We start from the raw sequence: 26391 nt of genomic DNA, 5'->3' as shown, positions 1-26391 counted from the left end.
TGCCTTGCAATGAAATCAGTTCTTAAAAATACTGCAGAAACTTAGTCTTGGATAAATTTTTGTATGTTCTTTTTTTTTTTTTTTTTTTTGCATACTTCTGCTGTCCACAGATTCCATGGGCTTCATGAAAACATTTTTTGTCAAATCTGACCAATGGTCGACATGTTTGGTGCCGTCCGCACATGTTGCAGAGTGACACCTACATCGAGTGTTTCCTACAATAATTTCTCTAACAGTGATACATGTATATTCTCTCAAGCTCCATGGGGCTCCTTTGTGTACAGTCCATATTAACTCAAGCCCTCTCATTCCCATTTTGGGAAAGTGGAGTAGTCTGAAACTCTTCTGGCTAATGGTGACTAGAAATGCTGTTCTAGCCACTACCCTGGCTCTAGAAACATCTTTGCAACGAGACATGGGTTAAAATGTTAAGTACCCCCCACGTACCAACAACTCTGGTGTTGTAGTAATCAGGAAGCATGCGCTCACACAGAGCCACCAGCAGCCAGAAGGCTTCCTCCTCTTTGGCATAAAGCAGCAGTACGGATGTGACAATATTCATGGCCTAAAGCAACGAAAAAGGGTGTCATCAAATATATTTTAAATACATCAGACACACGTGAACATAAGAAATTTTGTGAACCTGAAAAATTACTGCGTTAGTCTCACAGGGCCAGCAAACGTCTTAGCAGAAGGCCAGATAATAAATACCTAAAAGCTCTGCAAGCTACACACACATGTTCTTCTAAGTTGTTTCTTTCTTTCTCTTTTTTTTTTTAAGAACCCTTTAAAAATGTCCAAACCCTTAGTCCTTGAGCCCGGAACTGTTAAGGGTCTTCAGGAACACCAATACTCACCTCACCAAGGACTGAGTCCCTGCACACAGGCAAGCCCTCATTCAAAAACTTGGCCCAAAGGCTATCTGACAAAGCTTTTAACCTGCTAAAGTCTCAGTGTTTCTAATCCTTAATGCACAAGACAAATATTTCCTTTTTAATCTTCCATAATGGTTTCTATAACCAAGTACACACGGCCTGAGGCTCTCCTCTGAGAACAATAAAACCTTTCAAATTTGGAGTCCTCACCCACTATTTCCATCTGGATAAGGAAGGCAGAGATAAGTAACAGTAATTTAAATTCTAAAGTAACCCACTTTATTAAAAGATATTATCACTTAACTCATAACCACTCAAGGCCCAACTACTTTTAATAGTCCTCTTAATTAAAAAGAGAAAGATCAAAAGAGAAATATGAATTCTATAATTGCAGAGGCCAACTAATTCTTGTACTTCTTTTGATCTTTTACAAACCAGTAACTGTTCGTCAGACTTCTACAATATAAATACCAAAAAAAGGAATTTTGGTCTAATAGGCTTTTTCTTGTAAGTCATAATATTTGCCCAAGTAAAATCATTATTAAAATTCCACTTGAGAATTAACCTGCCGATTCTAGTACATGATCATGGTCACAGTTAGCTCCTCAGTCATTCAGTCAAGGTAAGTCGGTAACAGACTCTGGACTAAGTATTGGGGGATGGGATGGGGGAATACAGTGGTGACAAGTCCCACAGGACTTAAATGTTGATGTCAGAGAGACGGAATGAAGATGTAAAGGTTAATTAATCAATTTTGGGAGTGTATTTAAGTACTATCAAAAAGATAAAATAGGGGCGCCTGGGTGGCTCAGTCAGTTGAGCGACTGCCTTCGGCTCAGGTCATGATCCCGGAGTCCTGGGATCGAGTCCCGCATCGGGCTCCCGGCTCGGCGGGGAGCCTGCTTCTCCCTCTGACCCTCCCCCCTCTCATGCTGTTTCTCTCTCGCTCGCTCTCTAATAAATAAATAAATAAAATCTTAAAAAAAAAAAAAAAGATAAAATAATGTGGTATAGGAAGACCTGTACTGTGTGTATGTGTAGAGGAATTAAGCCTGCTTTAGCATTTATCTATCTATCTATCCTCCTACCTATCTTTCCCTCTATTTATCTACTTTTGTGTTAAGCAGTCATTTAGTAAGAATTATGCCATCTTTCTGGATCTGGGGGATGTTTGAGGTATTTGTCAACATATGAAAAGTTGTCTTCCGTTGTGATTTCACTTTTTTTTTTTTTTTTGAGTATAGTTAACACAAGTTTATACATTATGCTACATTCATCTCAAGTGTCCTGATAGATACCTTGATACATCATTATTACAGTATCACTGACTACATTCCTTATGCTCTGTCTTTTATTCCCATCACTTACTGATTCCATTACTGGAAGCCTGTATTCCCCACAAAAATACGGAATGCTTCACATATTTGCACGTCATCCTTGTGCAGGGGTCATGCTAATCTTCCCTGTATCGTTCCAATTTTAGTATATGTGCTGCCGAAGCGAGCACAAGCCTGCTTTAGCTTTTAGCTGGATAGTCGGGGAAGGCCTGTCTGAATATGTGGTCTTTAAGTCTAAAGTCACATGGTCTTAGAGCTTTCCCAATTATGGTCGATGTACTAGTACAAGAGATAATTTTTGTCGGTATGGGGGCAACATTTTTTGAATATCGGATTAAGCACTTATTTTAATGGGTATTGAAATATAATCCTAGCATATAAAAGTTATATTGTCAAGTATGTGCTTACTTAGGATGCAAAGTAGGAGCGCTGTGGAACTTAGAAGCCAGAATTACAGGCCTGGTGTCAGGCACGCTCTCTTTTACCTCGGGGAGGGATGAAGGGTAGCTCAGAGAGTAATCAGAAGTGACTTGAAGGTCACCCAGGTATGAGGTGGTGGATCCAGAAAGGGCATTCTTGTCTCCCACCTCCTCTGCTCAGTGCTGTGGTCTCAACCCAGGGAGATTTTGCTCCCCAGGGGCTATTCGGCAATGTCTAAAGACAGTTTGGCTGTCACAACCAGGGAGTTCCACTAGCATTTCGTGGAGAGATGTTTTTAAATGTGGTATTAAACAGGAGTGTTATTAAACATCCTACAAAGCATAGGACAACCCCGAACAAAGAATTATCCAGCCCACAATGTCTATAGTGCCAAGGTCAAGAAACTTAGGTGCAGGGATGGTTCTGTCAACCATTCTTCTGACTTACTGGTTAATAAACAATAATAATAAAAATAATCTAAACCAGCTGTGTCATTTACCTGGCAATATCCTATGTTAGGATTTCGAAAAGCATAAGCTGTTAAGACTCTCCTTAGAGCAGCAATGCCCATTTCATTCTGGAAAGCTGGGTGTTCTGGAAGGGAGCGGTGTAAATCCCTCTCAATCTCCTCTGTGGCCAGATTATACTTCCCCATGGACTTCTCCACTAGATCTTCATAGTACCCAGGATGTGTGGCCTTCTCATTGATGGCACCTAGGAAACACCCAACAGATACAACATCCAAAGCGGCAGGCCCTGCCCTCGGTCTGCAAACACAGCTTACCAAGTGAGCCACTTGCGAGATAATGACTGCCCACAGGTGAGGTGGGCTGTTGCAACTGTGGCCAGACTTGGTAAATTTACTTGCAGCCTGCTTCCCTCTTTCAGCTCCACCGTAAGCCAAATTAGAGGTTTGCAAGCTAAAAATCTGTGTTCCATAGAACTTCCACAGACGATCCTGGGGGGCCTACTTAGAGGAAGAGGAGGAAGGAACAAGAGTAAGCCAAAGCTTCCCCGTCTCAGCCCTCCCTCAACCAGAGCAGTTTTGCTGGTATTTTATTGGGATTCTCCTTAAGATTTCACTTGAAAAAGAAAGTTGTGCCTCCCAAAAGAAATTTGAAAACTGCTTGCGAAAGCATAAGCTTTGAAGAGTTCAAAGAGCCATACTGCAGAGTAGGAGGAGGTGTTAGAATGTATGCAAGGATTTTTAGAATTGCAGTGGGTGGTGTGGGCATTCTTCACAGAGAGCACCACTATGGCTGGGAGTTCCTCAGGTGCTGGGGATGAGGATGGAGAAATGGGTTGAGAATCACTGGTTTGAGATAGTTGCATTTAAGATTCTTGAAGACAGAAAACCCTGTATGTATGAAAGTATCTAAATCTAAATCTAATTAAAATAACATGTAATTATAAATATATATACACACATATATAAAACACACATATATGTATACATATTATACACACACACACTAAATGACAAGATAAACTGATCTGTATTTCACTGATTAGAAATTAGAACCCCTGGGCTGGCCTGGACCGTGTCAATGACAGTCACCCAGAAGAGACAGCCTCACCACTCAACACTTTACCCAGGAAAAGGCAGTCTGGTTGACAGCAACCGAACACGGGCTTTTGCTTTGTTTCCAAGGGAGATCTGCAAAGATATCTTACCGTCTGGCCTGTACTTCACTGTGTACACCAAGCCAGGTCCTGGTAAAGTGGCCCTAAGAGTCACGGGGAGCTGGGCGGGACCCAGGCGGGCCTCCCCTACCAGGAGCTGGGCTCTCCCCATGGGTGAGCTGGCTTGCAACCTACCCCACGCATCCTACCCCCGGTGAGCTGGGTGGAAATAGGAGCTGTTGGCCGCTCCACCCCCTGGCCTCACATCGTCCATCACCATTAAAGAAAATACGGAGTCCAACTCTCTATGTGTCTCTGCAACAGGGCTACGTACTATCGGGTACTATTTCTTGGCTCTCACTTTGAGTTCCATTTTCATCCAAAATGGGGCTATAAGTAACTTCTAATTTGAATGAGGATGAAAATGGAATTTTTCATTTACTACAACAGTGACCTGAATCAGTTTGTCCAGGCGCCTAGTTCAACAAACACAAGGAAGACAGAAGACGGACAGTAAGGCTCTTCTTGGGCTGAATTTGTAATCAAAGATCATTGGATTCAAATTTGGATTGCTAAATTAGGAGCTAAGGCTGGTCTACTTAAGGAAAATAAGCCACATAAATGAGGATAGAACAAGCTAGTTTTACATGAAACAGATAAAGCCAAGTATTTTTCAGGATTATATCCCCCAACTGCTGAGATGTTAATACATCTCATTATGGGCAATTAGCATTTATATCTACTTTTAGAAAGAGCTAGGAGATTGTTTGTTTGTTTGGTTTTTTTAAAATGCTTTCCTATAGGTGTGGCAACTATTCTTTTAATTTTAATGTCACTTTTAAAATAAAAGGTTTTGATAACAGCACTTGGACCATTTTTGGTTCAAATAAAAATATTCAAATAAGCTTATCTAAAATGATTACATTTCAAGCCTCTAACCAAGTAAAGCAACTGATTTATAAAGACCAGTAACACCAAAAAAATGCCCTGGATGTTCACGACAGAACAGACCCCTGGGAAACACTGGACGCTTTAGGCGGGGAGGAAGGCGTGATTGGGTCTAGCCTGAAGAACCTCTGGTCTCCAGCAGGACTCAAAAGTGTGACCCCCGCCGGGCTCTGTTGGGGCATGAGCCTGGCTGTGGACCAGCGAAGGTGGGCACATCTTTCCCACAGGTCCTTGACACACCCCCTTCTGCCCTTCCTGGCGTCTCCAGCTTGGAGTGTGTGATCTAGGCCTTCAGTTCTAGTGCACATTCTGGCCTCTCCTTCACATCTCCAAGCGATAACCAGGAAATTCAGGAGGTGGCAGAAACCAGGGACGAGGCTTTCTCATTCCTCTCTCTCCCTGCCTCAATGACAGTTCTCAGCATGTGCCGCACTTCAGCATTCTCAATGAGATGTATTCTCATCATGTGTTCTCATCGATGGACACAGCCAGGAAGAGGCGAAAAAAAAAAAAAAATCCTCCCAAATCACAAAGAATTATACTCTTTCCCTTAGGTTCTCTTTTCTCCAAAGTAGCGTTAGTGAGGGGATGGAAGAGGTTATGCGGACTTGGGGGGTGATGGCTTCAATATTTGGACAGTTGTATGTGTTCTGTGTTTTCACTGAGGAACTTCAACACTCCGGGGAGGAAAGGCGATTTAGTGCTGAACCGGAGGGCTGTATATTTTGAAAGAGCCCAGACACATGATGGAAGGCGGAAGGGGAGCGCTGAGGTCCTGCATAGTCCGGGGCCAGGACCCCCAGCCCAAGCCCGGCCATACCTGACAGCAGCAGCCAGAGCTCCCCCCGCATGCTCTCCGGGATGCCCTTCAACACCAGCTCTCGTGTTTTCTCTGTGCGGTACATGCAGATCCCTTGCCCATACTCAGCAAAGTGAATCTTCCAAGCTTGCTCCTTCAAAAACTCTTTGGCCTGAAAGGGATAATGAAACATTACTACATCCCAAAGTACTTCGAGGATGGAAAGGAGAAGTTGGATGGAAAGTCAGACTATCTCCCCTAGTGAACAGAGTGGTTATGTTCTGAACAAAACTCTTCGGAACAAGAAGTCAGATTTTCTGGAGTGCTTTCCTCATTTGACACCTGAACCTAATTTGAAGGTTGTGGTTCTGCTTTGAAGCTTTCTGGACCAGAATCAGAATTCCACTTACCTGAAATGGGTCAGCAGAATGCAAATTATATTTATGGCTTTATGTCCATACCTCCAAGTGAAAGCGAGTTGATGTTTTTTAAATGTGGGCTGAGAAATTATGTACTTACTTGTTGGCTGACTTAACAGTTAAAAACAAGACAAAAAAAACGTCACCGTACTCTGTATAACACTCATCTCCTGTGAAGAAGCCATTCTAAAATCTTTTTTTTTTTTAAGATTTTATTTATTTATTTGACAGAGAGAGATAGCGAGAGCAGGAACACAAGCAGGGGGAGTGGGAGAGGGAGAAGCAGGCTTCCCGCGGAGCAAGGAGCCCCATGTGGGACTCGATCCCAGGACCCTGGGATCATGACCTGAGCCGAAGGCAGACGCTTAACAACTGAGCCACCCAGGCGCCCCCATTCTAAAATCTAATGAGAGATTTAGATAAAAATCTGCTTTGCTTATAGGAAAATATTTACTTACATAGATATTTATGAGTTTACTTTGATTAAAAACTATTTTTAAATGTTATTGTTCTAATACAGAAAATTTCAAGCAAGAGCAGGAGACACCCACCAATTTCGGGTTGAATTCCTCCGGAGACCGCCGCCGATACATGGTCATCAGGGTCTGTGTGGCTGTGGGAACGCTGTTGCCATTCAGGTTAAATTGGCGCTCTCCATCGGCATCGGAGCTCGTGCTTCTCTGGGGGCTGGAGGAGACGAGGCTGCTGGGCCGAGAATATACCTGCCGACGCACAGAGGAACAGATGTTGAAAGAGTGTGAGCCGCAGAATCTACTTCTTCAGTGTCCTCTGTATAGACACCAACAATACATCATGGTTCCCAACACGTTTCTTGCTTTGTGAAAACACAGGAGGAAGGCAGCAAGCCAGCGCTTCGGCGGAGATTAGACAGGTGCGTGGGTCATAGACCATGAAGCTTCAATGCTCAAAACAGGTTTCCTTTTATTTTTGATGCATTTTTGCAACAAACTGGTCGGCGGTTAGTTTCCGGTTAGCACGCATGCAAAGCATGACATGGCTGAATCAACTGCTTATGGGACCGCCTCCTTATGCCCGCTCTAGCTTCTGATGCCCACATGAGCTTGGACCAGGTGGACAGGGGCAGGCATGTTCCTTGTGAGGTCACCATCTTTATATTTCAGCTGCCAGTAATTATTCTGTCACTTGAGCTGGTCACCTATTTTCCTGGGCTCTAATTTCCCTGGATGTTGGCCCAGGGCCTAATTCAAAAGGGGCACAGTACGTATTTTATCATAATAAGGTCATCATCATGACGTTGCATCTCAGATTCGAGACTTTATTTAGTGACCTCTGTACATTGCCAACAATGTCGCTATATGGACCAGAGTCCCTTGTTGAGTAAACAGGACCAATTACTTAATAATTTCTTCAACTATGAAATAGGGTTAGACAGATGATCTACAGGGCTCTGTCCAGCTCTGCAATCCCAAAGCCAACTCCATGAGATTTAAATGAGATGAGATATTGCTCTGGGCATCAGGGTAGGTGCCTTATCTTAGCAGAGCTTGAGGATCAAACAAAATGGACAAGGAGGGGACCACTCTCAGGCAGAGTACTAGGACGAATGCAAACACCCGCAGGGGGATTCCCACAGACCTCATCATCTGAACTGTTACAGCTGCCTGCAAACTCCTTGTCCGAGTATATCTTGGAGGTTGTCTGTTGCAGGAAATCGGAGATCCTCTGCACCAGAAAGTCTCTATCTTTCAAATTGGCAAATAGGAAGGTCATCCTGTTCCTGGTGCTGATGGATAAAGGACTGGGGAGTACGCTGGAGCTGTCTGCCTTTTCCACAATCGTCACCTGAAAGAAACACAAAACAAAGAACATTACTTTCCAGGGATCACCCAACAGCAGCCTCCAAGCAGCACCAAACAAGGAGCGCAACACTTTTACATTGTGTAGAAACACCCATATCTTACTGAGGCAAGAATGAGATTCTCTGACTCTGTTCCGATAAAAGAGCTAACAACTCAAACTGGAGCTCATATCAGAAGCTGGAATGACGGTGCTGGTCTTTCTAAATCAGCAGTTCTACACTGGGAGTAATTTTGCTCCCCCGGAGACATCCAGCAACATCTAGAGGCGTTTCCGGTTGTCACGAGCGGAGGGTACCAGGGGCATCTAGCAGGTGGAAGCCAGGGATGCCGCTCACCAGCGTGCAATGCACAAGACAGCTGATCCCCGACAAAGTCTGGCCCACGATATCAACAGGACCAAGGTTTAGAAAACTCGTTGTGAAGAAACTCCCTGATTTTCATTAAAATTCCACAAGTCCTAAAGGAAAGGACTCCTCGTTGCTGCATCATCCCTAAGAGACAGAAACAACCCGTGATACTTGTGCCTTTTTACCAAGCTTAAGGTTGGGATGGTTTTCAAAACCTCACCCATCTTTCAAACATCTCCTTCGAATTCCAGGGCTTTGCAACCCTCTCCTTTTACCACCTGGACGTTTTAAAGGCTCAATTCCGAACACACATGATGTAAACAGCTTAATGGCAGCCCCATCTGCACTGGAGGACCGTGTGCGCAGGTGTGCACGTGCGTGTGGTGAAGTAAATCTACCACATCAGGTAGGTAGACGAGCAGGAAAGAAGGACATTTGTTTTAGCTCTGAACTGAAGACATATTTGGGGCTTTATAATAGGATTTTCATCAACTGGAAACTAGGATAAAGGCATAAAAATATTTTTCTTTAGCACAGTAGGAAAAAAAAAACTCTCAAGGCAAGCCCTAGATAAATGGTTTACTTGCAGCAGCTCTGACTATATCCTTAAAGTTCAGTTTCTCTTCTCTTCATTTCCACCTATAAGCAGTCTGGACGGGTTCAACTTTAACCTCTTCATCAACATTTTCATACGAAATACATTGTCTCCAAAGCAGAATTTTAAAACCTTTTTCCCCTTCAAGGCTATGGAACCTGACTAGGAGATGCCTGAAAAGCTGAATGGCCCCAAATCCAAAATGCGGACAACTGGGATCCAAAGAGGGAAAACTGCAGGACCTGACTTCTGCTCTCATATTTTATCAGCACATATAGTTAGATATATATTTCTATATATTTTTTTAAATTTTTTAAAAAAGATTTTATTTATTTATTTGAGAGAGAGAGTGAGTGTGTGGGAGGCAGAGGGAGAGTCTTAGGGAGACTGCGCTGAGCTCAGAGCCTGACATGGGGCTTGATCCCACGACCCCAAAACCATGACCTGAGCCGAAACCAAGAGTTGAACACTTAACCGACTGAGCCACCCATGTACCCCTATATATATACTTTTAAAGGAATCCCCTGAGGTACTTGGAGTTGTACATAAGAGTGTTTTTTTTAAAAAAAAAAAAAAAGGTTTTTTTCCTAATGCAAAAAAAGCTGGAGAAATGGGAAAAAATTTTCTTTATCATCAAAAGGATTTTCCCATGGCATTTAAAACATGCTAAACGATACCTAAGTTTAAAAGACCTATAAAAACTCCTTCTCTCAAAACAATTTTTTTCTGATTCTTTTGGTCACCAGATGTCTCAGACCAAATGCCAAATGCCAAGGGAACTAAAGGTTCAAGCTCCATACCTAAAACCCATATGGCCATGTGGATCTTGATGAGGTCAAAGTGGAAAGTCCTTTAGCTAGATCATTAATACAGAAACAACCAGAAAGCTCCCATATAAAACATATGAATGCTCCCATGCACCACAAAATATTTTTTGCTGACAAATTATTTCTGGTAGAATCTGATCCCATAAGCTTTGTGATACAGACAAAGGGTAACAGCAACATTTGAGTATTCTAGTTTAATGAGACACATTTCACTACCGACTTGGGTTATAAAAATAGACAGGAATTTAATCAAAACTTGATGTTTAATATGTAATATCTGCTAGGTAATTTATGATTAAAAAAAAAGAGAGAGACTTTATCTGTAATCTCTATCTAATGAGGAACCTGATGGGTTCACTTTATCTCCCTGCTTTGCTGCCTCAGGAATTTTTTCAAAATCTGTAGTAACATGATTCTGTGTCTATTTGATCTACCTTAAGTCTATCTGTGGTATATATGTTAACAATCTCCAGTCAGTATTTTAGCTGATTTATAAAAAATGAAATGAAACAATTCCTAGTTTATATAATCCTCAAGTGGCCATTTCAATTAGGATGTAATGTTCCCATGGAGACTGCTGCTCATCAATCAGCTTAAGTCAGTTCTGAAAGGTACGCAGTTCATGGATGGACCCCTCTCTACTCAGAAAGACCCCCTGTAAGTGGGGGGAAGGGAGGGTGGTGGCCCACTGCTTTTCTGTCGTTAAGGTAATGTAAAGGTTGTAAAAATTACAGAGTCCTTTGCTTCTTCCATTCGTTGGGATTAGGGATCTATCATTCATATAGCTTGGAGATTCATCAGGTTAAAGGAAGGGCACTGCTGCCTTCTTTATAAAGTTGCATCCACCGGGGCGCCTGGGTGGCTCAGTCGGTTAAGCATCTGCCTTCGGCTCAGGTCATGGTCCCAGGGTCCTGGGATCGAGCCCCTCAGCAGGCTCCCTGCTCAGCGGGAAGCCTGCTTCTCCCTCTCCCACTCTCCCTGCTGTGTTCCCTCTCTGGCTGTGTCTCTCTCTGTCAAATAAATAAATAAAATCTTAAAAAAAAAAAAAATTTCATCCACCAACATAACATGCTTTATTTCTCGATGCTACTACCTCAACTATTGTTCCTCCTCTGACTTACCCTGGAATATGACTGAATGATCGCCGCTCTACCAGCCGTTAGGAAAAGCCAGCAAGCCAATGACGGGCTGAGAACATCAATCCCCGTTCTCTCAGTTGCCCTGAACTCCCACTATTGTACCGTATACTGCACTGAAAGGTGAGGAGAGGCAGCGGGATGTGGTGAACAGGGGAGCAGACATCTTGACCCCTCCCCACTCCTTATCTCCATTTGGATAAACAGAGTGATGATTTGCTCAGATTCATCAATGCACATCCTTAATCCTGGAATGGGTTGCCCTAGCTGTTGCAGGTAACTTGCTTTTGGGTCATACTTGATGAAGAAATTTAGAAATGAAGAAAATTAGGTTTAGTAATAGTCTATGGCAAAGAAGGTACATTTGCTGGAAAAAGTTATGAAATCCATTCCAGAGCCAAATGTAAGTGATTGTCAAATTATCGAATTATCCACCTCAGAATTCAACCCCACCACATATCACCTCAAATGGTGTTGTAACACCAGTTTGCTCATATTAAAATAGGACCAGATTTGTCAATTGCCTAACATTTTGCATTCTTTTTGATCCACCCACTCAGCTTCTAGGAATTTATAATTCATACTTTAAGGAAAATTATACATATAATTGGAAGAAAACTAAAAACAATGCAACGGTCCAACCACAGGTAACTGAATAAATTTTATAGATCCAGTTAATGGAATAATATGCAGTCATTAAAAATGATACTATCAAAGAGCATTTAATGATATGGGGGAAGTTTAATATACACTCCGTGTTGAAGGAAGTAAGCAAAAAATAAAAATTCCCTATGTTTTATATCTAAGTAATATAAATGACATAAACACAGTGAAGTATAGAAAAAACCTAGAAAGCTGTACAGCAGAATAACGGGGGCTATCTTTGACTGGTGGGACTAAGGATGAATTTTTTTTTTTTTAAGATTTTATTTATTTATAAAATGACAGAGAGAGAGACAGCGAGAAAGGCACCCCTAAATGTTTTCTTTTTATTTGTCTGTACATTCACAAATTCTCTGTGATAATGGTGAATTATTCTTAAAACAATAGAAAAACAGGGGCGCCTGGGTGGCTCAGTCGTTAAGCGTCTGCCTTCAGCTCAGGTTATGATCCCAGGGTCCTGGGATCAAGCCCCACATCAGGCTCCCTGCCCAGCAGGAAGCCTGCTTCTCCCTCTCCCACTCCCCCTGCTTGTGTTCCTTCTCTCGCTGTGTCTCTCTCTGTCAAATAAATAAATAAAATCTTAAAAAAAATCTGCTCATATAAATGATCTCTTTAAAAAAGAAAAGAAGGCAGAGGGATACTTGAATCCTTTACTCTAGGGAATAACAAAGAGTCAATCTTAATTACATAACCAAAGTTTCTAACCACCTTAACTTCTAGAAAAGGACCAGGGCAGGTTGAAAGTGGTCGCTGGGACTAGAAACGAAACCATAAGACTTCTAGCCCCCAAGAGCCTAACCTGGAGTTCCTCCTCAACTCTGAACCTCAAGGCAAGGTCTCCACACAAGTACCAGAACCACCTAGCACTGTGGAGACAGGACAGAAGCCACCTCCTCCCCAAAAACAGTAAGAATGTGTAGAGGGTAGGAATGCACAATGTCTTCATTTTGCACGAGAAATCAGCCTGGGACTCTATTAGAATACAGATTCCAAAACTTGCAGAGATTCAAAAAATGTGGGGCAGGCTCAAGAATCTGCCTCTGTGGCCAGCAGTGCGGTGGTTCTATTCCTGGTAACCGGCAGACCAGATCTAACATTTGGCCTTCCAATTCACAATCCAGACTGTTTCCTTGGGACCAAGCTGCTCTCAGGCTGTGAGCAGGTGTAATAACTACATTTTCTAGTTTCTGTATTTGAGGCTTGGACATCCCGGGCCTTGCTGACCCTGGCAGGGCCACCCTCCCAGAGTTAGCCAACTCCAAGAGATAATAAAGGACTCACCTGGGAGCAGGCCATTCCTATGCAAACCAAGCATGCAGAACCCGCCACACTGCCCTCACCTCCTTAATCCAATTCCACACTCAGGGTCAATTATCCTTGTTCTAGTCACCCGGGGGGGGGGGGGGGGTGGTCAGATACCAGATAGCTAGGGACAGCCCCTATGCCCCAGAGCCTGCTGAAATTATTCCAACTAGCCCATCCAAAACCTGCTTCCCCTGCCTCGCCTGTTTCTTCACAAAGAAATCACAATAAAGGCTCCTGCCCTCATTTCCTGACTCCCTGTGCCTATGGACCAATCGTGGTGCTTCCCCAATGTGCCCCCATGGCTTCTCCCAGAAGGATGGTGAGTACAACAAGCTCTCCTTCCAGTGGCAGCCACTTCCTGATGTGTTGGCCTCACCACACCTGAATAATAGTAAAATCTCCATTTTAAAATTCTAAGCTGGAGGCGCCTGGGTGGCTCAGTCGGTTAAGCGTCTGCCTTCAGCTCAGGTCGTGATCCTGGAGTCCTGGGATCGAGTCCCACATCGGGCTCCCTGCTCAGCATAGAGTCTGCTTCTCCCTCTCCTCCTGCCCCTCCCCACTGCTCATGCTCCCTCTCACACTCTCTCAAAGAAATAAATAAAATCTTTTTAAAAAACCCCAAAACTCTAGGCTGCCTTTTCTAGGAAGAAAAGCTCTTTCAGGTCACCGAGAGCAATAACAACACACAAAAGGGGGTGGCCGGGGACACGAAAGAATTATGAACATTCACCGATGGTTAAACACCAACGAAATGCTGGTAAAAAACATCTGTGGTTCACACAGAAAAGTATTACAAAGGAAACTCTTAGAATATCCATTTTCACCTGACACCTACCTCACGGAGTGGGATGATGAGGCTACACAGGTTCTCCCCCTTGCTGGTAAAGCAGATGTAATTCGTGGACACAAACATCTGCCCCAAAATGTGCATTTTGTTGAATGGAGTCCAGAGAGTGCAGTCTGTGTGGCCGTCTAGTTTTTCATCTTTGGGCAGCCGGAAAAGTGCACGGTATCTCTCACTCTTTGCCCTGGCGTCGAGATCGCTGGAAGGCGATAACAGCGTCACCTCACGCAAGAGCAACGTTTCAATAGCGTCTAAAGGATGCAGCAGGGGAGGTCCCCCGGCCCATCTCTCTGCGCCTCCATCCTGTCAGACTCATCCCCACCTTCTTGGCTTTCTGTTGGAGCTAACTCCAACCTATGACCCAGAAGCACAATATAATTATTTTAATATATTTAGGTCCCTTGGGCAGTCATTTTACCATCAGTATCTGTAAATGTTAAAGAATCTCAGGAAAACTAGGCCTGGATGGGAAACCCGCTCTTTTTCTAAAGGAATACAATAATTTCTAAAGAGATTATTACATTCACACTTCTCCAGAGCCACTTTGGAGGCCTTATCTCTTAAGAAAGATCTGATGAAAATGCAAACAAGCCTCATGAATCTGGCCATCACTGTCTGCCCTAAAAAGACAACAAAATTGCCTGAAACCCAGGAACAATCCACCTCTTGGACAACGAGAGTTTCCGACCTCAGCTCGGTTTTTGTTTTGTTTTTTTTTTTGTCCTTTTTCCTGTTTATCAAGTCAGTTGCTCAAACCTCTCCCCTCAAGCTCCTATGCCACCTCAGCCCCCGGGTGGTTGAGTTTCTAGGAGCTCCCCCCCACCCATACCCTCCCTTTTACCTCCAACTTTCCTCCATTCTCAACCACTCTTACTTCCTTTCCATTTCAGAGGGAGAGGTATCAGCACACGCAAGCAACTTTTTCCATGCCCTATGAGATGTCATTTCTAAAATGACTGGTTTCCTTATAGCTTTAGCTCCGTGCTCCCTCCTTCTCTGCATCTCCCGTCACCACAAACCCTTCCCCTTCCATCCGATATTCAAATCTTCTACATTCTAAGAGCAATCCCTCCTTCTTTCCTACTGAATTTCTTGAAAGAGCAGTCTACACTTGCCTATATCCCGTTCCTTGCCTTTCACTTGTGATTCAGTGCACTGCAGTAACCCCATTCACCTTCAACCGCTCTACTGAAACACGCCTCAAATCCCCGGACATCTTAATCGCAGTGATCTTTTGTCAGGTTCCAAGTACCAGCTGTATGCCAGGGATTTCCAATTCCATGTATGTTACCGGACCGATCTTCAATGTGATGCTCTGCAGACAACTCAACTCAACATGATCAAAACTGAGCTGGCACATCCCTTGGACATGCTCTCCCTCTCTCACTCCCCATCTCAGTTCTGGACAATTCCATGCATACATTCACACTTGAGAGCCTCACCTTTTTCCTCGCCCTCTCTCTAGCTCCAGTCCCACATCCAGACTTCCAGGCTTTTCTGCAGCCTCTCCTCATCACATGCCTCACCACTTTCCAGACATTGATGGACTTAATCCCCTCTGCGCTTTTCCCTTGTGATTCCCGCACCATGTTATTCCCTCTGCCTGAAATATCCATCCTACTGAATCTGTATGGGTAACTTCTACTACCTCTTGAGAGTCCACTCCAAGCAGCATCCCCTGAGGGCCTTTCCCACCACCCTGCCCCATTTCCCCATAGCACCTGCCCATAGGCACCCCGCCCCTAGGACCAGAAGAGTTCCCATCACTTGGTGTCAGAGCTGGCCATGTCACTCACTGACCTTTGAGTGCTTCAGTCTTTTTCAGTTCTGCATCTATACCCAGAAAAGCGTTCAGAACCCTTGAAGAGGTTCAGAAAAAGTCACACTTCATAAATGAATGTAAGGGTTTCTTGTTTCTAAAGTGTGTAAGACTCTGTCTCTGTCACCTACCGTTTTAGAGCCGACACTTTTTTAGGAGACTTCTTTTTCAGTTTGGGCAAGGATCTGTCCTGTTCAAATCCCTCATTGTCTAAGAGTTGCCTCATGGCTATGTTAGCGAGCTGCTCCATTAACTTGAAGGTCTCATTGATGTTGAGAAATACAGAGAAGAAATGTTCACTGGACCTCGTGCTCACTTTGATCACATCAGGCAGAAGCAGCGTGGCGTTCTTCTCAAGCTGTGTGATGTCCACCCACCGGATCACCAGCTTGGCTGAGCACAGGGAACAAGCTGGTGAGCACCTGGCTCCTTAAAATCCCCAAAGGATCCTTCAGTCTCACAACCCAGCCCCCAGTTTTGCTGAACTCCTTGGAGTTTGCATGCCCCATATTTATTACTGTTTTGTTTGTTTCAGAGACAAATTCAGACCCCGTAAATTCTGAAGTCATCATTATTATGGATTGAAGTCCATGTCAACGACATTTATGATAGCTCTGGAGAACTTTTATTACTTAATAACCTTTTTTTTTTTTTTAATAATGAAAATAATTGCCTTCACTTGTTCGGTAGTTAAAACACAGTGTAGACCAAGTCATCACTACAGATCTATTTTTGGCATTTTGATGTGGTTTATGAGTTTGGGGCAAACTCTCAACAGACTTTCCCAAGCTTCCCTCTGAAATTCTAGACAACTCACCTTCCCTTCCCATAAGGAAAGAATAAAAGCAAAGGTGGTTAATACTGAGGTACATCCAACCCTGACGGGGGACCTTCCCCTTCCAGTAGCTGCAAGAGTAATAGTTGACGAGCTTCTCTTCCTCGGGCATCCCGAACAGCCTGTGGAATTTCACAATGGCCTCCTTAAACTTCTCCGTGTCATCATCTTCCTTCACATCATTGATCTTGTTATACTCTGCAATGATGCCCTACAGCAAGGAGAAAACGAGGCACACGATGAATATTAATAAGACTAGGGCTGTTTGGGGGCATCTGGGTGGCTCAGGCGTTAAGCGTCTGCCTTCAGCTCAGGTCATGATCCCAAGGTCCTGGGATCGAGCCCCACATTGGGCTCCCTGCTCCATGGGAAGCCTGCTTCTCCCTCTCCCACTCCCCCTGCTTATGTTCCTTCTCTCGCTGTGTCTCTCTCTCTCTGTCAAATAAATAAATAAAATCTTTAAAAAAAAAAAAAGACTAGGGCTGCTTTTTTCTGCATGCTGTAAATGCTGGAGAGGAAAAAACCAATTTCTAATGCTAGAATTTTTTTTTAATTGATACATTATTTTTCAAGGGCAGCGCCCCAATTCTAAGCCTGTTACTGAGGAGCACTTGTGTACTAAAAGATCTTCAAATAACAATATTGATTTGATTATCTGTTTATTGGTGCTAATCATTTTAAGAAGTTCATTTAGAATGAAGCCCATGGTTTTATTCCACAAATGAGGAGATGTAACGATTTCGCAAATTCTACTGCTTTTCTTAGCTCATCATGATAAAGTCACCCCAAAGGTCAGTTTCTGCTTTTCTCAAGATTACTACTTCATTAAGAGAACAGAGATGGCTGGCTTTCATGGAAACCAGAGGAGATCCATTTGGAACCGAGGCTAATCCAGGAATGAGCAGGCTTTGGTAGAGTGCTGCATTAGGGAACTTCAGACAACCACGAGGTTGCATGATGGCACTGGACCTCTGGGTAGGGAGAAGTAGCCAGTTCAGAAGAAGGATGGAAAAACCTTTCCCAGTTGGCAAATATACCTACAGCTTATGTGACATTTCAAAATTATCAATGCCTTTAGAGTGGGATCAAATACATATATATATATGAAATGAATGAATAAATATAACTGACCGAGTGGGAAACCACTAGTAAGTAGTAGCAGTTGGGTTTCTAGGCAACCCCAATGGCCAATCAACTTAGCGTAAGCCTGGAGACCCTCAAGTGGGCTAATACCTTTCCCCTGGACCACTTAGCAGGGCTCTGACCTAAAGTCAGAGTAAGGAGAATACTAGAAGGGAGTGATGTATAACAAAGCAAATGATACCCATGTTTTGAGTGGAAAAACATTCAAACAGCATTATTCCAAATCTACTAAATAGCATACTTCTAGAATGCTCATCCAAGTTTAAAAAACAAGATATTTCTTTTTTTTATTATTTATTTATTTATTTATTTATTTATTTATTTATTTATTTGACAGAGAGACAGCGAGAGAGGGAACACAAGCAGGAGGAGTGGGAGGCTGAGCAGGGAGCCTGATGCGGGACTCGATCCCAGGACCCCAGGATCATGACTTGAGCCGAAGGCAGACGCTTAACGACTGAGCCACCCAGGCACCCAAATACAAGATATTTCTAATATGAGAGAATTTATGAGGATATGGAACTAAGAAACAACACTCTGGAACACTCCAGGGCCTAGTACATAACATCAACAGACCAGGCCTTGCCAACTAATTTCAGCAGTAAAGTCCCCATAGGGTTCAACTCCCAACTTCCCCACCTTTAAGGGAGAGGATCCAGAAATGCAGAACCTCTCCTTAGTTTGCTTGTAATTTCTTAGCCAGGTGGATAATGGAACAAAGGGATGGCACGTCTCCTTCTTTTATGTTCTACAGGTTCTACATGATATAAAATGGGTTATCCTGGTTCCAGACAACAACTTCACCTAACTGAAAAATTACTACAATCCAAATATTTGGGATGCCCAATATAAATTTAAACACACAAACGACATTGACACAGAATTCACAAAAAGGAAAACTAACTTAGCTAACATGAAAAAATGTTTAACCTCATAATCAAAGATAGAAAATTAAAACAGTACGATCCCATCTTTTACCTATTAAGCGTGGAAAACGATTTAAACCAACCAGAATACTGAAAAGTGGTATAATTGCACAGGGATTCTAATATACTGACAATCTCTACTAAGTTCCATGAAAAATGTGTAAACTAACTCAGTAATCAACATTTTGTAATTTGTAATCTATCCCAAAGGAATGAAACAAAAACTATAGGAGACCTTATATGAACAAGTGTTCACTGTATTGTATTACTCTTTGTGCCTGTCCGCGTTGGTCTAGAAGCTAAGGGACTTCTAGAAAGAGAGGAATGGTGAGGTCAATAGTGGGATTTATTCCATTATTAAAATAACTAAAAATTATATAACAATACCAGTCAAGGAAACAAAGACGTGATACAAAATTATATGCACAGTAAGACTACTATTATGATAAAATGCACTCCAGAAATCTAGAAAGAAATACACAAAATGTGATCTATGGGTTTGGATTATGGTTGCCTCTGTAGTTAATGATTACATTTATAATTTATAGAAGTTAATTAAATCTCAAAACAAATAAATTTGTTGGTTCCCTTCATTATTGGACAACTGGGAATGCTTAAAGCATTCATTTGCACATGAATGACATTCTTTCACACATAATTGCATTAATAGCAATTCCTTCCTCATAATTGGTTTCAGGGGAATTAAATGTGACATTTTTGGTATAATGGAAACAGTGAGAAGAATGGCTATTTGACATAATTGTCCTTGTTTTATTTTCTGGGTTTTTTTGTATGCTTGTTTTTGTTTTCCTCCTGGCTATTGTCACTTCTAAGCAATTTGTATCTATTGCCCAAAGACGGCACCATCTGAGGGAGGACTAGCAACACCTAACTGGGGACGTCAGTAATGGCTCCTGCATGGGGACGAGGCCTCACGCCCATCCCCGCACCAGTCAGCTGCCCCCTGCAATACGGTCAAATGACTGTCAAATGAGGAACCTCACACTCTCTCCGTTTCCATTACTTCCCAGAAATTCAGCCATTACTTCCCAGAAATTCAGACACGTGACTCAGAAATGAAATGAAGAAGTTATAAAATCAGATGGGTTTTATCAATAAAACAACTCTCAGTTATTTGAGAACACTCTTTTTGTTTGGAAGCTCCTCCCAACTTCAAACTGACCCTGCCCAACATCTTCCCTGCTCCCATTTTTACCCTCTTCACTACCTGTCTAGTTTCTTTAATTATGACCACAGAGTAAAAACTGAAATCAGCCATCCTGAAGCAGTGAAAAATATCCATCTTGAGGGGCAAAGGGTGGGAGAAAGGAAGAGGCTGATATATGTGCTTTTGTGCTGTTCAGCCCTCCCTAATTTTATGTGGTCCAGTTAAAATTCAGTTCTCTCCCTCAAAAATATCAGACCCTAAAAACCAATGATATTCCACTTCTTTTTCTGATTATAAAACTACTACTTGTTCCTGTAAAAGTTTAGTGAAAGAGAAGAAATTGACCATTCTGTGTAATTTTAATGAGAAGTGAACTATCAGATCACTTCCTAGAATTCTTCCTTAACCTGGGGGTAAAGAAAGGCTTTCTAACGATGACTAAAAATTTGGAAAGAATTCGTAATTTTGACTAAGTAAAACATTTAAATGTTCCATGGCAAAAACTATCATGAGCAAAGTCAAAAGACAAATGACAAACTTAGGGAAAATATCTATGATATATATTACCGATAAAAGGCTAATGGCCTTTATATAAAAGAACTTTTAAGAATTAAAGAAAAATAAGACCAAAAGTCCCATAGAAAAATAAGTGAAAGACATGAGCAGAGAATCTAGAGAGATATAAAAATGCTCATTAAACATTTAAAAAGATGTTCAACTTCACTCACAAGTGAGATAAATGCAAATTAAAACACTAAAATATTTTCCCATCAGATTGGCAAAAACTCAAAAGCTTGATAATCTGCTTTCTTGGTGAAGCTGTGGGAAAACAGGCATTCCCATACACGCCAGTGGGAATGTAAACTGGTACAACTCCTGTGTGTGTGTTGGCGGGCCGGGGGGGCATTTGGCAATATGAAGCAAAATGACACATGCATTTACCCCTTGACTCGGCAGTACCACTTCTACCAGTTTATCTTAAAGATAGATCCCCACAATACAAACACACACACACACACATAGCCATGTATATTATTATATGTATGAATTATAATTGTATGTACAATTATAATTGTATATTATATGTTTGTGTGCATGTGTGTGTGTGTGCATATATATATTTATAATTGCAAAATATTGGAAACTACTTAAATGTCCAAGGGTAGAAGAGGGCTGATTTCTCTACAGTACATACACACATAATATGCACCTATTAAAAAGAATCAGGCACTAAATGCAATGTGGGATCCTGGATTGGATCATGGAATAAAAAAAGACATGAAGTGGAAAAACTGGTAAAATCCAAATAAAGTCTATAGTTAACAATATTTTTTTTTCTAAAGATTTATTTATTGGGGCGCCTGGGTGGCTGTTGGTTAAGCGTCTGTCATGATCCCAGGGTCCTGGGTTTGAGCCCCGCATCAGGCTCCTTGCTCAGCAGGAAGCTTGCTTCTCCCCCTACCTGCTGCTCCCCCTGCTTGTGCTCTCTCTTTCTCTCTGACAAATAAAGAAAATCTTTAAAAAAAAAAAAAAAAAGATTATCTATTTGAGAGAGAGTGAGTGCGTGTGCAAGAAAGGGTGAGCAGGGGGAGGGTCAGAGGGAGAGGGAGACAATCTCAAGCAGACTCCACACTGAGTGTGGAGCTTGATGCGGGCTCGATCTCATGACCCATGAGATCATGACCTGAGCCAAAACCAAGCATTAGATGTTTAACTGACTGAGCCACCCAGGTGGCCCTGTAGTTAACAATATTGCATTAATGTTCATTTCTTAGCTTTGATAAATATACTATGGTTACAGAAGATATTAGTATTAATGGGAGCTGAGTGATACGGTCTATGGGAATTCTCTGTCCTATCTTTTATAGTTCTTCTGTAAATCTAAAAATTAATATTTCAAAAAAAAAAACCAAACTACTAAAATGTTTCTTAAAAAATAAACACAACAGGGCGCCTGGGTGGCTCAGTTGGTCAAGCGACTGCCTTCAGCTCAGGTCATGATCCCAGGGTCCTGGGATCGAGTCCCACATCGGGCTCCCTGCTCTGCGGGAAGCCTGCTTCTCCCTCTCCCACTCCCCCTGCTTGTGTTCCCTCGCTCGCTGTGTCTCTCTCTGTCAAATAAATAAATAAATAAATAAATAAATAAATAAATAAATAGAAATTGCAACTTGATTTAAAAAAAATAAAAAATAAAATAAATAAATAAACACAACATGTAGATACTCTCTATGAACTGATATGAAGTATTACCCAAGAGTTATTGAGTGAAAAGAGCAAATGCAGAGGAGCATAAGTACATGAAGACTGAGGTATAAGAATTAGAGAAAAATAAGAAAAATACACATATCTGCCTCTTTTTACAAAAAGAAACACAGGAAGGATAGACCAGATAACAAGGAAGTTGGTTAACTACAAAAAGTTGGGGAGAACAGGGTAGCAAGGATGTAGAAGGGAGTAACACTTTGGGAAATTTAAACTTTTGGAAGCATGTTATTATTTTCTGCATGTAAAAAATAAAATTAAACTAACAATGCAGCAAAGAAGAAAGGGCCTGAAACAAAGCAAACTGAAACAAAGGGCTGATTCTAGGACTGGGACAGAGAAATTACAAGATGAGTCTGGGACATGGGGACACCTGGGTGGCTCAGTGGGTTAAGCGTCTGCCTTCAGCTCAGGTCATGATCCCAGGGTCCTGGGATTGAACCCCGCATCCGGCTCTCTGCTCAGCGGAGAACCTGCTTCTCCTTCTCCCTCTGCCTGCCACTCTGCCAACTTGTGCCCTCTCTTATCTTTCTGTCAAATAAATAAATAAAATATTTTTAAAAAAAAGAAAGAAAGAAAATTTCAAATTGTTTATTATTGGAAAAGGCAAAATTAGTCACTCTACAGTGGAGAACCTGGGTAGGTAACACCTTGCTGGGTCTATCACCCATGAGGGGAGATATCATGTGCCTCCAGAAATGATACTCTTAAAAGGATGTAAGATTATGTATGAAGTGCTCCACCTGGGCATGCATAATCAGAATCAAATCCTAGGAAACATCTGACAAAACCCAAGACGAAAAAATGTCCCGTTAAAAAAAACAGAACCGCATACTTAAAAACATGAATGTCATCGGGGCGTCTGGGTGGCTCAGTCATTAATCATCTGCCTTTGGCTCAGGTCATGATCCCAGGGTCCTGGGATCGAGCCCCGCATCAGGCTCCCTGCTCCACGGGAAGCCTGCTTCTCCCTCTCCCACTCCCCCTGCTTGTGTTCCCTCTCTCACTCTCTTTATCTCTCTCTCTCTGTCAAAAAATAAATAAAATCTTAAAAAAAAACCAACAACAAACATGAATGTCATAAAAGACAAAGAAAGGCTATAGAAACGTTCTAGATTGAAGGAGACAAGAGATGAAAACCAATTCAATTGCTTCCCAGACTGGATCCTGCGCTGGACTGAAAGGGAAAAAACGCTAGACAAGACTGGAATATGTGCCAAATATTAAAGTATAATGTTAATGTTAAATTTACTGAAGGTGATAACTGCAGTGTTATTATTTAACAGAATATTCTTAGAAATACACACTGAAGTATATGGGGGGAAATTCCACTCAAATAGAAAGTAAATGAGCACTCAAATGATAATGTAAATGGGGTAAAATGTTAACAATAAGAGAATATGCAAAAGGTCTACTACAGGCTCTTATTTTTTCAACTTTTCTGTAAGTTTGAAATTGTTTCCAATTAAAAGTTAAAGCAAAACAAAGCAAATGACCCACTACCTGTATTTTTCCTCTCACAAATGTGGTGATATCATTCTCGTTTTCAAAGATGGAGAGTGTCTGCAGTAGATTCTGCTCAAGCCATTCCCAGTGTTCGGTGATTTCTTTTCTGGAACCGCCTGTATGGACAGTAAGATGATAAAAAAAATAATAAAATTTTGGGAATTTAAAAGATACTTAAACAGGTTCACTTCATCAGTGTCACTAAAGGAGACCACTGTCCCAACAGCTCTGCCTTTAAATGTTTTCTTCCCTTCAGATGAAACACAGAAGACACCTAAAGATATGGAAACCTGAGAGTAAGCACTGATCAGGTGGGTTCAGAAACTCTCCTAACACTGTCTCCAGTAGAAGTTAGCAACATTTCTCCCACTCAGGTCTCTGGATTGGGACTTGAGCACAACCCTCTGCTTGCCTCCCTCCTAGAACCTGCACTTCACAGGGTAACCTAGATCTTGTTAGGATACTAGGTTACAGTTGTTAAGTTGCAATGATTTGAGAGCTTTCGTATGCCCCTGGAGGTTTGATGTAACCACCTCCTGTAATGGGCAAAAATGATCCTCACTCACTTCAATTATGAATGAGATGTGAAAGGGGATGATCGCTGGAGAAGAGCTGCCTGGCTCTCGCAAGCACAGCTGCCTTGAAATGTAATGGGATGAGGTCATCCTCACAGCCTCCGAGCAAGTCACTGCACTTGGGTCAGTGGTGAGAAGCATTAAGTCACCTCGCCTGGCAAGCTCCACACTGAAACCACCCCAGCCTTGTAGCATATGTAACCGGCACTGCTCTCCGCTCACAACTGCAGGGTGTCACACGGAGGCGTGCTGTCAGGATGTGGTTGTAAAGATACTGGGCTAAATTCCTTCCCCTTCCCCTTTTATTCTTGCTCTGGCATTGTTAATGATCTTGCAGATAACCATGTTTTATAAATCATTCATATACATATAGACAAAGCGTATGCACTACTCATTCCAGAATTAAGGAATGATTTTCTGATTCCACTGGTTCAACCTCCAGGTATCTCCTCAGATTTCCAAGCTTTCTTTTCCTTGATTTCTTAACAGTGTCTTTTCTTCTCTTGGTCCTCTGTCACCAGCAATTCAAGGTAAGTCAGAATCTCACTCTGACTCCTGACAAAGAAGGGCGGGAGACACGAGTGTGTCTACAATTATACTCAGAACTGTACGAGCGGGGCGCCTGGGTGACTCAGGCGTTGTTAAGCATCTGCCTTTGGCTCAGGTCATGGTCCAGGGTCCTGGGATGGAGCCCCAGATCGGGCTCCCTGCTCAGCGGGAAGCCTGCTTCTCCCTCTCCCACTCCCCCTGCTTGTGTTCCCTCTCTTGCTGTGTCTGTCAAATAAAGAAATAAAATCTTAAAAAAAAAAAGAACTGTAAGAGCAGAACTAAAATCTCCTTGAGGTGAGGTAGGCTTGAGGGGTTTCAGAACCACTGTTTAAGGAAAGGAAAAACAAAACCAAACCCAAGTTCGTTTTCTTTTATTTTAAGACTAAACACCAAAACCGCCTACACGGAATACCGATGGAGAGGCTGAAAAGCAGGTTAGTGGGGAGGCAGCCCTGCGAAAACACGAAAGAACAGATTGCAGCTCTTTTGGGGCATTACCCATGGCCTACTTATTTGGGTAAAGGCAACTACGATGTCACGGAGAGAGCTAGAACTCAGGACACCTGGGTCCCCCTCCCTCTGCCACTAGCCAGTTGGGTGACTTTAGACAATTTGTTTAATCTGTAAAATGGAGATGAATGAAACATACACACACACACAAACACACACAACAAACCCTTACCCATCTCAGAGCAATGCTATAAAAATCCCAAGGAATCATGTCCTCAGAGATAATTTGGAAAAGAGGAAATATTTTTCAGATGCAAAGAACAATGCCCATTTGAAATATTTAGGAGAATGAGTCATTTTGGAGTTTACCAGAGGGCTTTAAAATATTATACACTTTAAATTTTTAAATCGTTACTGGAAAAAATTTTTTTTAAAAAGATTTTATTTATTTGAGAGAGAGCAAGCAAGTGTGAGTGGGGGTGGGGCAGAGGGCAAGGAAGAAGCAGACTCCTTGCCGAGTCAGGGCTCGATCCCAGGACCCCGAGATCATGACCTGAGCCGAAGGCAGACGCTTAACCGACTGAGCCACCCACGCGCCCCAGTTGCTGGAAAAATTTCTAAAGTATACAACGCCCTTCCTTGTCTGTAAACAGGTCCCTACTATCACCAGCTGTGACTGGCTGTGATAGATAGAGCCCTGTTAATGCCTGCCATGAGCCCTCCACCCCGGCCACCCGTGCTTGCTGGCCTCTCAGATGTGTGCACCTCAGGACAGAGGCACTCCTGGAGACCCACGGGACTGCTGAGCTTCTGCAGACCTGCCGGGCACAATTCTCAGCGTCTGTCTGATCTTGTCTTCTGCCCCTGCCTATGTTGATTGCAGATGTGCCTTCCAGAGGCTGGTTTTCACACGGTCAGGCTACTGACTGCTATCTCACCATGCTCTGCCCTTGACCAGGTAGTCACTCGAGGTACTGGACTTTGAGTTCCTGTTACATTGGCTCTGGAATCCAACCTCAGCTCAACCTCACTAATCCTCAATTATCCTGAATAGAAAAGTCCATCAGCTACAAGACCTAGGATAGAACAGGTGTGCTTTCAGCTTTGCACATGGTGCCTTCAAAGTGTTCTTTCTGTCCCTCTGAAACAAATAATACATTATATGTTAAAAAAAAAAAA

General features: G+C 42.5%; 1 protein-coding gene and 1 non-coding gene across 2 annotated transcripts in view; both read right to left on the bottom strand.

Annotated features, from left to right (window-relative positions):
• Positions 1 to 23759, bottom strand: part of TBC1D9 (TBC1 domain family member 9) — a 56536-nt gene extending 32777 nt beyond the window's left edge. Inside the window, exons 1-9 of the mRNA XM_081811854.1 lie at positions 23636 to 23759; positions 16616 to 16844; positions 15930 to 16191; positions 13971 to 14178; positions 8039 to 8245; positions 6973 to 7143; positions 6024 to 6174; positions 3132 to 3346; positions 448 to 565 (exon numbers count right to left, since the gene is read on the bottom strand). Coding sequence (XP_081667980.1) covers positions 448 to 565; positions 3132 to 3346; positions 6024 to 6174; positions 6973 to 7143; positions 8039 to 8245; positions 13971 to 14178; positions 15930 to 16191; positions 16616 to 16745 — 1462 coding nt within the window. The 5' untranslated portion in view covers positions 16746 to 16844; positions 23636 to 23759. The remainder of the gene's footprint in view (positions 1 to 447; positions 566 to 3131; positions 3347 to 6023; positions 6175 to 6972; positions 7144 to 8038; positions 8246 to 13970; positions 14179 to 15929; positions 16192 to 16615; positions 16845 to 23635) is intronic.
• Positions 2276 to 2382, bottom strand: LOC115944639 (U6 spliceosomal RNA). Its single transcript, XR_004079169.1, has one exon. It is a non-coding gene; the product is annotated as a U6 spliceosomal RNA (small nuclear RNA).
• Positions 23760 to 26391: the final 2632 nt, after the last annotated feature.

This window comes from Leptonychotes weddellii, chromosome 2 (assembly GCF_054177405.1).
Source record: "Leptonychotes weddellii isolate Sample4059 chromosome 2, ASM5417740v2, whole genome shotgun sequence".
NCBI lineage: Eukaryota > Metazoa > Chordata > Mammalia > Carnivora > Phocidae > Leptonychotes > Leptonychotes weddellii.
Note: the sequence above shows the minus strand (reverse complement) of the source record. Positions and strands in the feature narration are given on the sequence as shown.